General features: G+C 41.2%; 2 protein-coding genes across 5 annotated transcripts in view; both read right to left on the bottom strand.

Annotated features, from left to right (window-relative positions):
- Positions 1–14,590, bottom strand: part of STIM1 (stromal interaction molecule 1) — a 192,224-nt gene that overhangs the window by 119,401 nt on the left and 58,233 nt on the right. The window lies entirely within an intron of this gene.
- Positions 6,684–7,470, bottom strand: LOC113914077 (calmodulin-1-like). Its single transcript, XM_027578889.1, has one exon. The coding sequence runs from the start codon at positions 7,099–7,101 to the stop codon at positions 6,760–6,762; it is 342 nt and encodes a 113-aa protein (XP_027434690.1). The 5' UTR covers positions 7,102–7,470; the 3' UTR covers positions 6,684–6,759.

The following is a 14,590-nucleotide window of genomic DNA, read 5'->3' as shown; positions in this document are numbered from 1 at the left end:
CGTGTGTGTGTCTATCTGTCTGTCTGTCATTGTATGGTCTTTTCTTTATTCCACCAACACTCCTCATGAGGAAGACTCAAGAAGTGATGGCTTCCAGAATGCCAAGAAAGCTGTGATACCAGGAAGGGATTCAAGTTCTTATGGGCACTTTGGGGCTCTGTGAGGTGCCCCTCTACACACACACACACACACACACACACACAAACACACACACAAATCACAATCACACAATCCCAGGGCTAACCTAAAAAATTCACAGAGCACAGATAAACCAAGTGAGTTTAAAAGACAGAATAGTTCTCAAGCCGGGATTACATGTGTATTGACATAATCTAAAGAAAAAATGTATACTTTTTTAAAAATTTTATTTATTTATTTGTCAGAGAGAGAGAACACAAGCAGGGGGAGCGGCAGGCAGAGGGAGAAGCTGGCTGCCCGCTGAGCAAGGAGCCCAATGCAGGGCTCGATCCCAGGACCCCGGGATCATGACCTGAGCTGGAGGCAGACGCTTAACAGACCGAGCCACCCAGGTGTCCCGAAAAAATGTATCCTTTATCAAGGAGGTTGATCAGCTATAGAAGCTGAGAAAAAGCAAAGTCACAGACACACATTGGCAGACACACAACTGGGTTCATTGGCAGAATGAACCCATCATTCATTTCCTTCCATAAAGGTTTACTGAGCACCTGCTATATGCCAAGTACAATTCTAGGCCCTGGGAATACAGTGATTCTAACACTCTCAAGGAGAGAGGGAGTCAACGAAGTTCAAACGTTCCAGTAGCTTTCCCATGATCTTGCCATCCCTACTGTGAGGTGACTGCATCAAGGCTGTTGTAGCCCCTGGATCAGCCAGGGTTCCCAGTTGAAGGAACAACTTAGTTTGCAAGTTCAACAACCAAAACTGATTCTGGCTAGTCTACGCAAAAAACTAACTTATTAAAAGATAAGCTCAGATTCACCGGGAAAAGTGGAAAACCAGATATGAATGCCAAGAACAATGCCTAAAATCAGGTGGCAGAACTAGTCTGTAATCAGACCTCATGTTCCATTCCTCCCCTGCTCCACAGAGCACAGAGAAGCCAAGTGAGTGCTAACTGCCAATGCCCACACAATCCACCACCGCTAGCCTCCACTACCACCAGCCTCCACTACTGCTAGCCTCCACAACATAGACACCTCCACTAACTGCTAGCCTCCACTACCTCTAGCCTTCACTACTGCTAGCCTCCACAACATAGACACCTCCACTACTGCTAGCCTCCACTACTGCTAGCCTCCACTACCACTAGCCTCCACAACATAGACACCTCCACTACCGCTAGCCTCCACTACTGCTAGCCTCCACAACATAGCCACTGTGACACCACCACCTCTGCTGTCCCAGGAGCTCCACCCTGCTACAAACACCACCACCACTGCAGTCTGCTGTTTCACATCACCAGCTCTTCAGATTCAAAGTCCCTGGGGAGTGGATCAGCCCAAAAGAACCTATGGCAAGTACAGAAAGTGAATGTCTGGCATTTTAAGTGAAGAAATTCTTAAAAGGGTAATAAATATTACCCTTGCACTCATCTAACTAATGTCATAATTCAAATTCCATGTTCACCATAATCATTCTGATTAGGATTTGGTGTTCCATAGTGCCACCCAAAGGGAGAAAAGGCACTGGTCCTACCGAAACAGGCATTCCAGTAGATGTGACAGTTCCATTTCTTGAGGTAAAATTAAAAATTGGCATTCTTGTTTTATAGATCAGCCTCATAAATTTGGTTAAGAAAGTTGGCTTAGACTGAGGGTTGCTGGAGTGGTGGGGGTGGAAGGGATGAGGTGGCTGGGTGATAGACATTGGGGAGGGTATGTGCTATGGTGAGCACTGTGAATTGTGTAAGACTGATGAATCACAGACCTGTACCTCTGAAACAAATAATATATTATATTTTAATAATTTAAAAAAGAATAATTGAATAGACTATTTACATTAAAAAAAAAAGAAAGTCTGCTTAGAGAAATAAATATTCTCAGGATACTGACAAAAGCTGAACCTTCAAAAAGTGAAACACTAACAAACATTCCATTGAGCATTTCACATGTGCCAGATACTATTCTAAGTACTTTATATAGAATAACTGATTTTTCATAACAACCTTACAAATTGGATCCTATTCTCCCCATTTAACATCAGAGGAAACTGAGACAGAGAGAGATTAAAGTAAAATTGTCTAAGAATACTCAGCTGATAAAAGAAAAAGTGCAGAATTTGAACCCAAGGAGTGTGACTCCATACTTAAACTTTTGTCAGTCCCACAAAGTAAATCCCCAACTAATGAGGTCTGCTAGCTGGTGGTTCTGCTCACTGCAGTATTTCTGGTGGGGTACAGACTGGCAAGAAGACATGGCCCTATATTCTCCATTCTAAGGTTAAATTCTTGATTTAATTAGCTGCAGACACAAAATCTTATTGGAACAGAGCTGCCCACACACGGTAAGAACAGATGAAGCGTCTAAGTGAGGCTTTTGCTCAGCTTCCAGATTCTGTCCAACACTATCCACACAAGGTCCTCTTTACTGGACTTAGCGTTCTATCACACTACAAACTTGCATTTATATTCAGAAATCATGTCTACATTCAGAAAGAATTTACACAAACAATATATATTAAGACAGTCATCTCCAAAATGGGTTGCACAAGGGATGCCTGGGTGGCTCAGTCGGTTAAGCCTCTGCCTTCGGCTCAGGTAATGATCCTAGGGTCCTGGGATCGAGTCCCGCATTGGGCTCCCTGCTCAGCGGGGAGCCTGCTTCTCCCTCTCCCACTCCCCCTGCTTGTGTTCCCTTTCTCGCTGTGTCTCTCTCTGTCAAATAAATAAATAAAATCTTTAAAAAAAAAAAGAACAAAATGGGTTGCACAAGACTTTCCAATGAGAGGCGCCTGGGTGGCTCAGTTGGTTAAGCATCTGCCTTCGGCTCAGGTCATGATCCCAGGGTCCTGGGATCCAGCCCTGCGGCGGGCTCCCTGCTCCTCGGGGAGCCTGCTTCTCCCTCTCCCTCTGCCTGCCACTCCCCCTGCTTGTGCTCTCTCTGTCAAATAAATAAAACCTTAAAAAAAAAAAAAAAAGACTTTCCAATGAAAGCACAGAGAGAAAAGTGAACTCTTATTTCATATTTGTTTTTAATCTTAAAATAGAAGAATTATGCTTTACCAATATTAACTGTACAAACTAAGGATGATCCCCTCTCTGAGTCTGGCATATGTTTCCACATCACTTACCACATACAAGATGTCCTGAGGATACACAGGGAACTCCACGGTGTCTGAGGGAGAACATCAGTGTTTGAAGTCATTCATTTGCTTTTGCATTTAGGATACTAGGACATACTGCAGTTAATACATATCTGATTAAATGAACTTATGTATCATGGTTTTTATTTTTTTTACCAACCAAACCAACCCTCACCACATAGATAAATGATTTTAAGGGATTCTTGCAAATAAGTAAACAAAAATAAAAAAACAATCCTCATGGATTGAAGATAATATTAAAATCAAAAACAAAAATAAACAATAGGAATGTATGTAACAAAGCTGACCCTTCTATTCCTAGTATAACTTTTTAGAAGCTACATTAAGGGTAAAAACAATCTAACTGCTTCAAACAATAAGTTGGCCAAAAAAATTCAAAATTATCAAGAGACTACTTAAAATATGGATTTACATTTATTATTAACAATGAGTTGCATCCTCAGCGTACACTGTGCCTTGGTATATTAAATCAGAGTCAGCAAATATTTTCTGCGAAGGGCCAGACAGTAAATATTTTAGGCTCACAGGCCACACATTTTTTTTTTTAAGCTTTATTTATTTGTTTTCGAGAGAGAGTGTGTGTGGGCGCACACTTCATGGGAGGGGCAGAGGGAGAGAATCTCAAGCAGACTCCCAGTTGAGTGCCAAGCCAGATTCAGGGCTCTTATCTCATGGCCCCGAGATCATGACCTGAGCTGAAATCAAGAGTCCCACGCTTAGGGGGCGCCTGGGTGGCTCAATGGGTTAAATGTCTGCCTTCCACTCAGGTCATGATCTCGGGGTCCTGGGATTGAGCCCCACATCAAGCCCCACATTGGGCTCCCTGCTCAGCAGAATGTCTGCTTCTCCCTCTGCTTCTGATGCTCCCCTTGCTTGTGCTCTCTCTCTCTCTCTCTCTCTGGCTTTCTCTCTCAATAAATAAATAAGGTCTTTAAAAAAAAAAAAAGAGTCCCAGGCCTAACCAACTGAGCCATCTAGGAGCCCCAGGCCATATATTTTCTATTGTAACTAAATTATGTTGCCATTTGAGTATAAAAGTAGCCATAGATAATATGCAAACAAAAGAATATGGCTGTGTTTCAATAAAACTTTATTTATAGAAGTAGGCATAGCTTGCCGACCCTTGTATTAAATAATGAAATAAAGCTATCATGATGAAAAATATATCTAAAAATTAAATCTACAGATAAACCTCTCTATACATTTTCTGTGATGTTTAAAGTCCAGAGATACCCAATCTAGTTAAGAAGTTTCTTTATAGGGCGCCTGGGTGGCTCAGTTGGTTAAGCAACTGCCTTCAGCTCAGGATCGAGTCCCGCATCGGGCTCCCTGCTCAGCGAGGAGCCTGCTTCTCCCTCTGGCCCTCCCATCTCTCATGTACTCTCTCTCATTCTTGCTCTCTCAAATAAATAAATAAATCTTTAAAAAAAAAGTCTCTTTATAGGTTTCCCACTTAATAGTGAAAAACAAAAGGCACATATCATTGTGAAACACTATTTCCTTCTTGCTGCAGTAAAAAATGAGATTAAATAGTACAAGAAAAGCAATATTTTTCTATTTTTCAAACTGTATTCATTTGTTAGCAAGTGTTGTTTGAACAACATATATAAAATATTTCCGGGGCGCCTGGGTGGCTCAGTCGGTTAAGTGCCTGCTGTCAGCTCAGGTCATGATCTCAGGGTCCTGGGATGGAGCCCTACATCAGGCTCCCTGCTTAGCAGGGAGTCTGCCTCTCCCTCTACTTCTGATGCTCCCCTAGCTTGTGCTCTCTCTTTCTCTCTCTCTCTCTCTCTGGCTCTCTCTCTGAAATAAATAAAATCTTTTAAAAAATAAAAATAAAATATTTCCTAAGATTTAAAAAAAAATATTACATATTATGGAGCATAGGAGATTTGCTATACAGTAGGACTGAAGTTTTCTTTCATGTGCGAGTTAAAGGATTTGAGACATTCTGTTAAACACTGAAATATAAAGGGAACTGCCTTTTAAGGGCCACTAAAGGGAAAATGTACAGGAGAAAAAACATCCTCTACTGTATAAGACTTTTTTTATTAAAATAAAGTTTTGGGGCGCCTGGGTGGCTCAGTCAGTTGAGCATCTGCCTTCAGGTCGTAATCTTGGGGTCCTGGGATCGAGCCCCTGCTTCGGGCTCCCCTCTCAGCGGGGAGTCTACTTCTCCCTCTACCCTCCCCCTTGCTCCTGCACTCTCTCTGTCTCAAATAAAATCTTCTTAAAATAAATAAATAAAAATAAAATAAAGTTTTATTTTAAATCATAAATGAGGGGTGCCTGGATGGCTCAGTCAGCTGAGCATCTGCCTTCGGCTTGGGTCACGAGTCCCACATCGGCCTCCCTGCTCAGCGGGGAGCCCACTTCTTCCTCTTCCTGCCACTCCCCCTGCTTGTGCTATCTCTCTCTGTCAAATAAATAAATAAAATCTTTAAAAATAATAATAATGAAAAATAAGGTTTTATGAAAACAACTTAGGTATACCCACTGATAAAGCATAAAAAATAAAACAAATAAAACTTTTAAAAAAACTTTTTTTTTTAAGTTAAGGGTCTTTTTTTATTGGAATAAAAAAAAAAGACTAGCATTTACAACCTGGAATGGATGTAAATTGTAATTTCTTGATCAGCAATTGTTGATGCTTGTGCTGAAGTCCACAGCCACAACCTACTCTGCTGGCTCCAAGTCATGGTTCAGGAGGTTTTAAAAACGGAGAGTCCCAAGATGCTCCCTTGGTAAAGGTTTCTTTTAAAAAAAAAAAATTTGTGTGAATGGTGACAGCCTGACACCCATTTCGCTCTAGGACAACACGGGACAATGCTAAACCAACACACATGGCATGCCACCGGGATGAGTGTCATGTTCACCATGGGTGGAGGTGCCCAGAAGTACGAGAGGGCTGTCCTGCTAAGTGGGGCTACGTCTAGACAGTTTATCCTTCACCCATTTTTCTGCACAGCATCCTGAGGTAAACCAATTTTAAATGTTTTGTTTTCAGTAAACCAGCTATGACAATTTATACTAACAAACTGAACTAGAACCCATTTGAAGAAGTTTTAAATTTGTTTTTTTCATTTTTTGTTTTTAATACAAATGCCTGACTGTGCTCAATTGTCAAGCTGCATGCATGAAAAACTGGCCAGCCCAAACAGTGTATTAATCATGAGCAAACGGAACTGCAAGGAGTCCATTAGGTGCTTCCTTATCATTAAGGTAGTACAAGTATTTATATCGTAAAACTGATGTGTAGCTTGATCTTTAGGGTACAGGACCACCAACCAATACATGCAGATTTTGTGTGTGTGGCAGAAGGTACTTTTGACATTCAGTTTTGCTATACAGAAACAGAATGAGTAAATGAACTTTTTTTGTTTTTTTTTGCAAGAGGTAAGTAAAAGATTCAATTTGATTCTTCTAGAAGGGGGGAAAGGAGTTGAAAGGAGGCCTTCATTTTGCAGTCATCATCTGTACGAATACTTCATAGTTGACTTGCCCATCTCCATCAATATCTGCTTCTCTGATCATTTCATCTACTTCTTCATCTGTTAGTTTTTCTCCTAAGTTGGTCATGACATGACGTAGCTCCGCCGCACTGACGTAACCGTTGCCATCCTTGTCAAAGACTCGGAATGCCTCGCGAATTTCTTCTTCACTGTCTGTACCTTTCATTTCTCTAGCCATCATAGTCAAAAATTCTGGGAAGTCAATGGTGCCATTACCGTCGGCATCCACCTCGTTGATCATATCCTGCCATTCAGCTTCTGTTGGGTTCTGACCCAGTGACCTCATGACAGTTCCAAGTTCCTTTGTTGTGATGGTGCCATCGCCATCTTTGTCAAACAGGGAGAAAGCTTCCTTGAACTCAGCAATCTGTTCTTCGGTCAGCTGATCAGCCCTGGTGCGAGCGAAGGGAAGAAGAGCAGAGGGAGCGAGGGTGGCGGCACCCGCGCAGGGGCTGTGAGGGCGGGGGCGCCTCCGCGGCCGCTGCTAAGGCACAATGTGCACTCAGCGCTGGGCCGCCGCCGCCGCCGCCGACGCCCGACTGCGACTAACCGCGGGCCGCGCCCGCGAGGCTCCCAGCACCACTGCCCTCCTGAGTCATTCTTAAGCAAGCTACTATAGCAAAGAAATTGAACATGGAAGTGTCGAATGCTAAACCACTTCACTGACATGGTTTATTTTATTAAAAAAATAAGACTTTTACATGATCTCAGGGTTGTGAGATCAAGGGGCTCCGCACTTAATATTCTCTCCCTCTCCCTCTGCCCCTCCCCGTCTCTCTCTCTCCCTCTCTAAAAATAATAATAATAATACTTTTAAAATTTAGTAGTACCATTTACTATTGTGTCAAAAATACGTTAAATCCTGGGGCAGGGGGTAGGGGTATGGAAGATATATAGAACCTCCAGAAGGAAACTTACAGACTATTACAGAAAAAATAATTTTAAAGATCTAACTAAATGGAAGGACATAGCATGTTCATGAATTGGGAGACTACATCTAGTTAAGATGTCAGTCCTCCCAAATTAATATATAGATTCAGTGCAAACCCAGTCAAATTTCCAATTGTTTTTTTTTTTTCTTCGCAGAAATTGATAAACTGATTCTAAAATTCACATAGCAATACAAAGGACCAAGAACAGACAAGGCAGTCCCGAAAAACAACAAGCTGATAGACTTACACTACCAAATATCAAGACCTATTATAATAATAATTAAGACTGTGGAATTGGTGCAAAGATACAAAATGATCAATGGAATACAACAGAGAATCCGAAATAGACCCACACCTAACGGTCACTTGGCTTATAACAAAGGTGACACTACAGTACAGAAGGGAAAGAATAATCTTTTCAATAAATGGTGTTATATCAACTGGATATCCATACAGGGGTGAGGGGTGGGGGGATGTATCTTCACTACCTCACAACATACCCAAAAAATGTAATTTCACATCACTGCAGACCTATGTGAAAGTTATGAAAGAATAAAGCTTAGTAAGTGAGAAAATAGGAGATGGGGCGCCTGGGTGGCTCAGTTGGTTAAGCAACTGCCTTCAGCTCAGGTCATGATCCTGGAGTCCCGGGATCAAGTCCCACATCGGGCTCCCTGCTCAGCAGGGAGTCTGCTTCTCCCTCTGACCCTCTGACCCTCTTCCCTCTCATGCTCTCTGTCTCTCATTCTCTCTCTCAAATAAATAAAATCTTTTTTAAAAAAAAGTGAGAAAATAGGAGAATTGCTTCCTGATCTTGGAGTAGGCAAAGTTTTCTTTAAAAGAACACAAAAAGGGCTAAACATTAAGGAAAAAGTTGGTAAACTGAGAAAAGATACTCAAAATACATAGAACTTATATGTTGCAGGATACATAAAGAACTCCAACAAACAAATGACAAGCGACACAATAAAAAAATGGGCAGAAAACCTGAACACTTCACAAAATAATAAATCCAAACAGTGTATACATATATGTGCAGAGAGAGATATGATAAATGTGTATATACATCATATACACACACATATGCACTGTCTGGATTTATATATATTTGTCATATGTATATATTATTCATGTATTTATGAATAAAAAGATGCTCTACTTCATTAGTCATTGGGGAAACACAAATTAAAACCACAATGCAGTAATACTACACACTAACCAGAAGGGCTAGAATGAAAAAAGTAGGCAAATACTAGGTGTTGAAAAGAATGTCCAACAACTGGAACTCTCGTATACAGCTTGGGGGCTGTGTATCGGCATCTATAGCTGCATAACAAAACTAAGTTGTTTAAAACAATAAACATTCATTATCACAGTTTCTGAGAGTCAGGGAATCAGCGAGTGCCTTACCAGGTGGTTCTGGCTCAGGTCTCTCGTAAAGTTTTATAAAGGGCTATTGTCCCTGAAGACTTCCTGGGGCCGGAGGATCTGCTTCCAAGATGGCTCACTCACTCTCCTAGCAAATCAGTGCTGGGTGTTATCAAGGAAGCCTCAGTTCTTCTCTATATGGGCTTTTCCACAGGCTGTCTGAGTATCCACACTATACTGGTGGGCTTCCCCCAGAGTAAGTGATCCAAGAGACAGAGAGAAAAACTCTTATGACCTAGTAGTCTCTGAAGTCATATACCATCACTTTAATTTTATTCTATTTGTTAGATTCAAGTTACCAGGGTCCAGCTTAGTCAAGAGGAGGGGAATTGTGCTCTACCTCTTGATGGGATGAGTATCAAACAATTTGTGGACCTATTTTAAAAACAAATACATCCACTTTGGCAAAGAATGTGACAGAACCCACCGTGGAGCATATATCTCACCAAGGCCTCCAAGTGCTAACCTCCTCTTGCTCATGCTGATTATTGCATGACGTGGTCACCGTAATAGATCAAAGCGATGTTCTACGAAATGGCCACATGGTCCAGGTCTCTTCTGACTAGATTATGACAAGGAGTACAGGAGTGGAAGTGTTTACATAACCATGGGCAAAACCAGAAAGTTATACTGATATCTGTGCCACTGGACTGACTGATAGAAAAGGATGCATTCACCAAATCGATGTCCACATCTTAACATGCTCTAGCAAAGATACCACACACACCCCAGCAGTCATAATAAGGGCTATTCAGCTGAACTGCTGAAGTCTCCATTCTCCAGGATCCATCCAGTTTTGTAGGAAGGCAGGCCAATGAATTAAATGTCAATATAATAGGGACCCACCATCCTTGCATCCTTAAGACACTTAAGGGTGGCACTAATCTCCACCATCCCTCACAGAATGTGATACTGGTTTTTTTTTTTGGTTTTGTTTTGTTTTTTTTTTTATGGTACCAAGTATCAAGCTTTATGAGTAATTTCAAAGCTACAAGTAACTTCACAGCACAGGGGAAGCAAGGAGAAGCTCAGGACTGCCCATGCTACTTCCTGGACCTTTTCTTGTCACATTAGGACTTGCTCTGACCCAGATGTCACATATAGGTCTCTAAAAGGAGTATAAAAGCACATCGCCTACATGTGATACTGGTTTTGATTCACTACCCTGGCCGGGAGCAGGCAGCAGTTTCAAAGGCTTCTACTTGGCTTTCCCCACTATGACAGCTCTTATTTGACTGGTCAAGGATCTGATGTGGGTGCTACTCCAGCTGTTAGGTATGTCCATCCCAAGCATACATTTGAGGGTAGAAGAAATGACTACTTGGTAGATCTGTGGGAGAATTCTACTTCTAAAAAGTATCATAAGAAAGTAATAAGATAAATATATACTAGCATTATACTAAGTGAAAGAAGCCAGGCATGATTCCATTTATATGAAATGTCCAGAATAGGCAAATCCACAGAGACAGAAAGTAGGTTGTCAAGGGCTAGAGAATAGGGAATGACTGCTTAATGGGTAATGGGGTTTCTTTTTGGGATGATGAAATATTCTGGAATTAGATAGTGGTGATGGTTGCACAACATTGTTAGGAGAAAAAAAACCACTGAACTGTACACTTTAAAGTGGCAAATTTTATGCTCAGTGTATTTTATCTTAAAAAAAAAAAATACTGAGTGGCTGCTGGCTGTGTGATGAGCTGGCTGATGTATGAGGGCAGTTTTACCCTCACTCAACTGACAAAACCGAATCCAGCTCACAGCTCTATATGCTCTAGCATACTGAGCCCTTGCAAAATGCTGAGGATACAAATATATTTCATCACTCACATTAACCAATACATTATAAAGTGACTGCTTCCTGTCCACTGATTCCCTATTTACATTCGAAAGGCTTGGGGCTTCTTCAATAAAAGCAGTTTGGTGTCAGGGTGCAAGGTCCTTGGCATCTTCAACCCCAGGCAGTAGTAGTAACTGGCTCTGCTCCTTACCCCACTCTCCCTGATTGTAGGGAAAATACAGTCTCTTCTACAGAAGGCCAGAAAGATAGGAAGAAAGGATTCAAGGACTATCACACTTCAAACAGGGGTTTGTCTAGAAGTTTTCAAATTCTGCTCTGCACACCTCCCCTCACACCCAAGTTCCTTGGCAATATCTACTTCTTCAAGCACAGCAGCTCTAGTTGATTGAGTTTTAAGTACTAGAAACAGACTTCTTTTTTTTGTAGTGAACGTCTGTGAATTTTGTGATTTAACTATTGCCCCACCTCCCAAACCCTTCTTCATGTAAATGCATCCTGATTTTCCCTTAAGGGGCCACTCTTACCTGCTCTCCGCCCACATGGATCCAGGGGAGCAGACCCTGAGCCCTGGATTCCATGAGTAGAAAGAATGTAACTCTGTTGGCCAGTGAAAGTCCAGCATTCCTCTGTGATTACTTTAGGGTGGACACATGACCCAAGCCAAAATCATACCCGGGACTGCCAGCACCATCAGGAAAGAGGTATTATCTTTCAATAGTGGTTGCTTAGCTAGTAGAATGCACACCCAAAGCTGATATCCATCTTTGCCGCTGCATGGGTGGAGCCTGCCTAAGAATGACACCAAAACAAAGAAAAGCAGAGCCCAAGGAAGAGAGATTAGGTCCAAATGACATCATTCAAGTCTCTTGCTGCTGTTTTGGATCTTGCTGTTTCTAAAGACAAATAGACTTACAGCCTTTTAGTTATTTCAGTCAGTAAGTCCCTCTCTTGCTTAAGTCAGTCTGAGTTGTATTTCTGTCACTCACAAAAAGACAGTCACAACAAATGTAAAATTATTTGGAAAAAAACTGAAAAACACGAATCTGGCCAATAAGCCTCAAACCTTTGCTGTAAATCATAGGCAGGGGGAGAATCTTAAAAAACAAACAAACAAACCCACAAGTCCTGGAAGAATTAGTCTCTTCTTGACTCCGCATTAAATTCCTAAATGTGCACAGCATTTTACAGTTTCCAAATCATTTTCCCACTGATAATCTCATCTGATCTTCAAAAACAAAACAACCCGATGAAGTCAACATTCACACTGTGTATCTGAAGATACTAAAAATCAGAGAGAAGTGACTAACCAGAAGTCATCCAATTTGAAATCAAGGCTCCTGTCTCCAAATTGTTATCTTTTTGCTACTCATTACTGCTTTACACAGTTCTCAAATACACAGGGCTAGGAACGTGACTGGGCTCAGTACAGACCTGTGACCTGGCATCATTGCTCTCCTGACCCCCTGCAGCTTGGTCTTGTTTAATTCAGTCCTTGCTCTCCTCCCTTTCTGCATGGTCTGAGATACAAACAAGCGCATGGTACAGCATTCCACTGCACATACGTGAGGGTGTGTCCCTCTACTGACCAGCAGCCCTAAAACATCAGTGGCCTTCCTCTCAAAGTAGCCCGGCACCTATTAAATGCACATCAGCGGACAGCATCGGAGGAGGAAGCAAGGGCTCAAAGATGCACCTCGGGTGAAAAGTGACACTTCAGACAATAGCAGCTAATACAACTTCTTTATCTATTGGGATCTGAAAACCTAAAAATCATTACTGACTGGGAAAATCCCAACAGCATACATTCAAGGATTTAAAAGTATGTTAGACTCACATCTTTTTTTTTTCCTTTTTAGAGAGAGAGAGCACGAGTGGGGAGGGGCAGAGGGAGAGGGAGAATCTTAAGCAGACTCCACGCCCAGCATGAGCTGACCCCAAGATCATGACCTGAGCCAAAATCAAGAGTTACGCGCTTAACTGAGTGAGCCACCTAGGCGCCCCTAAACTCACATCTTATACAAATATTAACTCAAAATGAATCAACAACCTAAATATAAGAGCTAAAACCATAAAACTCTTAGAAGAAAACATAGGGGCAATCTTCATTACCTTAGATTCTTAGATATGACACTAAAAGCATAAGCAAGAACAACATCAAAATAGATACATGGGACGCCATAAAAATTAAAAATGATTATGTACCAAAGACATTATCAAGAAAGTGAAAAGTCAATCTACAGAATGGGAAGGAATATTTGCAAATCATATAACTGATAAGGGTCTAGTGTTCAGAATATATAAAGAATCCTAACAACTCAACAACAAAAGGGCAACCTAATTTTAAATGGACAAAGGACTTGAACAGACATTTCCCCAAAGATGCAAATGGCCAATAAGTACATGAAAAAATGCTCAACATCATTCATCATTAGGGAAATGCAAATCAAAACCACAATGAGGGGTGACTGACTGGCTCAGCTGGTAGAGCATGCAACTCTTGATCTTGGGGTACTGAGTTCAAGCCCCACGTTGGGGAGTAGATTGTACTTAAAAAATTTTTTTAATCCTTTAAAACACACACACACACGATGAGACACCACAAGCTACTCACTAGAATAGCTGTAATTAAAACAGACAAAATGAAAAATAACTAGTATTGACAAAGGTAAGGCAAAATGGAACCCTTAGACACTTCTGGTAAGGAATGTAAAATAGTGCAGCTGCTGGAAAACAGTCTGAGTGGTTCCTAAAATAGTTAAATATGGAACTATACTTTAATCACAATTCTACTCCTAGGTCCTGTATGTAGCCAAAAGAATTAAAAACTGGTACTCAGGGGCACCTGGCTGGCTCAGCCGGTAGAGCATGTGACTCTTGATATCAGGGTCATGAGTTTGAGCCCCACATTGGGCATGGAGACTACTTAAAAAAAAAACAACAAAAAACTGGTACTCAAACAAGTACATGTACATGCATGTCTATCACTGCACTACTCCTGAGAGCCAAAAGGTGGAAACAGCCCACAGGTCTAGTGTCTATCACCAGATGAATGGATAAACAATTATGGGGTGTGTGTGTGTGTGTGTGTGTGTGTGTGTGTGTGTGTGTGTGTTCTATCATATGATATACTACCAGCCATAAGAAGGCATGAAGTTTTCTAATACATACTACAACATGAATGAGCCTTATGAACATTATGCTAAGTGAAATAAGCCACACACAAAAGGAAAACTGTTGTATGATCATATATAAAACACAAGAAATGTGAAATATCTAGAATAAGCAAACTCATAGAGACAGAAAATAGATTAAAATTTAACAGGAGCTGAGGGGAAGTTATTGCGTAATGGGTACAGAGTTTCTTTGGGGATGATGAAAAAGTTTTGGAAACAGAGAATGGTGATGTTTGTATAACACGGTGAATGTAATTACTGCCACAGAATTATATACTTTAAAATGGTTAAAATAGCAAATTTTATGTTACATATTTTGCTACAGTAAAAACACTTTTAAAGAAAACGATGTGCTGACAAACGCTACAGTGTGGACAAACCTCCAAAATATTATGCTAAGTTAAAGAAGTTAGACACAGGGCGCCTGGGTGGCTCAGACGGTTG

This window comes from Zalophus californianus, chromosome 11, assembly GCF_009762305.2.
Source record: "Zalophus californianus isolate mZalCal1 chromosome 11, mZalCal1.pri.v2, whole genome shotgun sequence".
In the NCBI taxonomy this organism is placed as follows: Eukaryota; Metazoa; Chordata; class Mammalia; order Carnivora; family Otariidae; genus Zalophus; species Zalophus californianus.
Note: the sequence above shows the minus strand (reverse complement) of the source record. Positions and strands in the feature narration are given on the sequence as shown.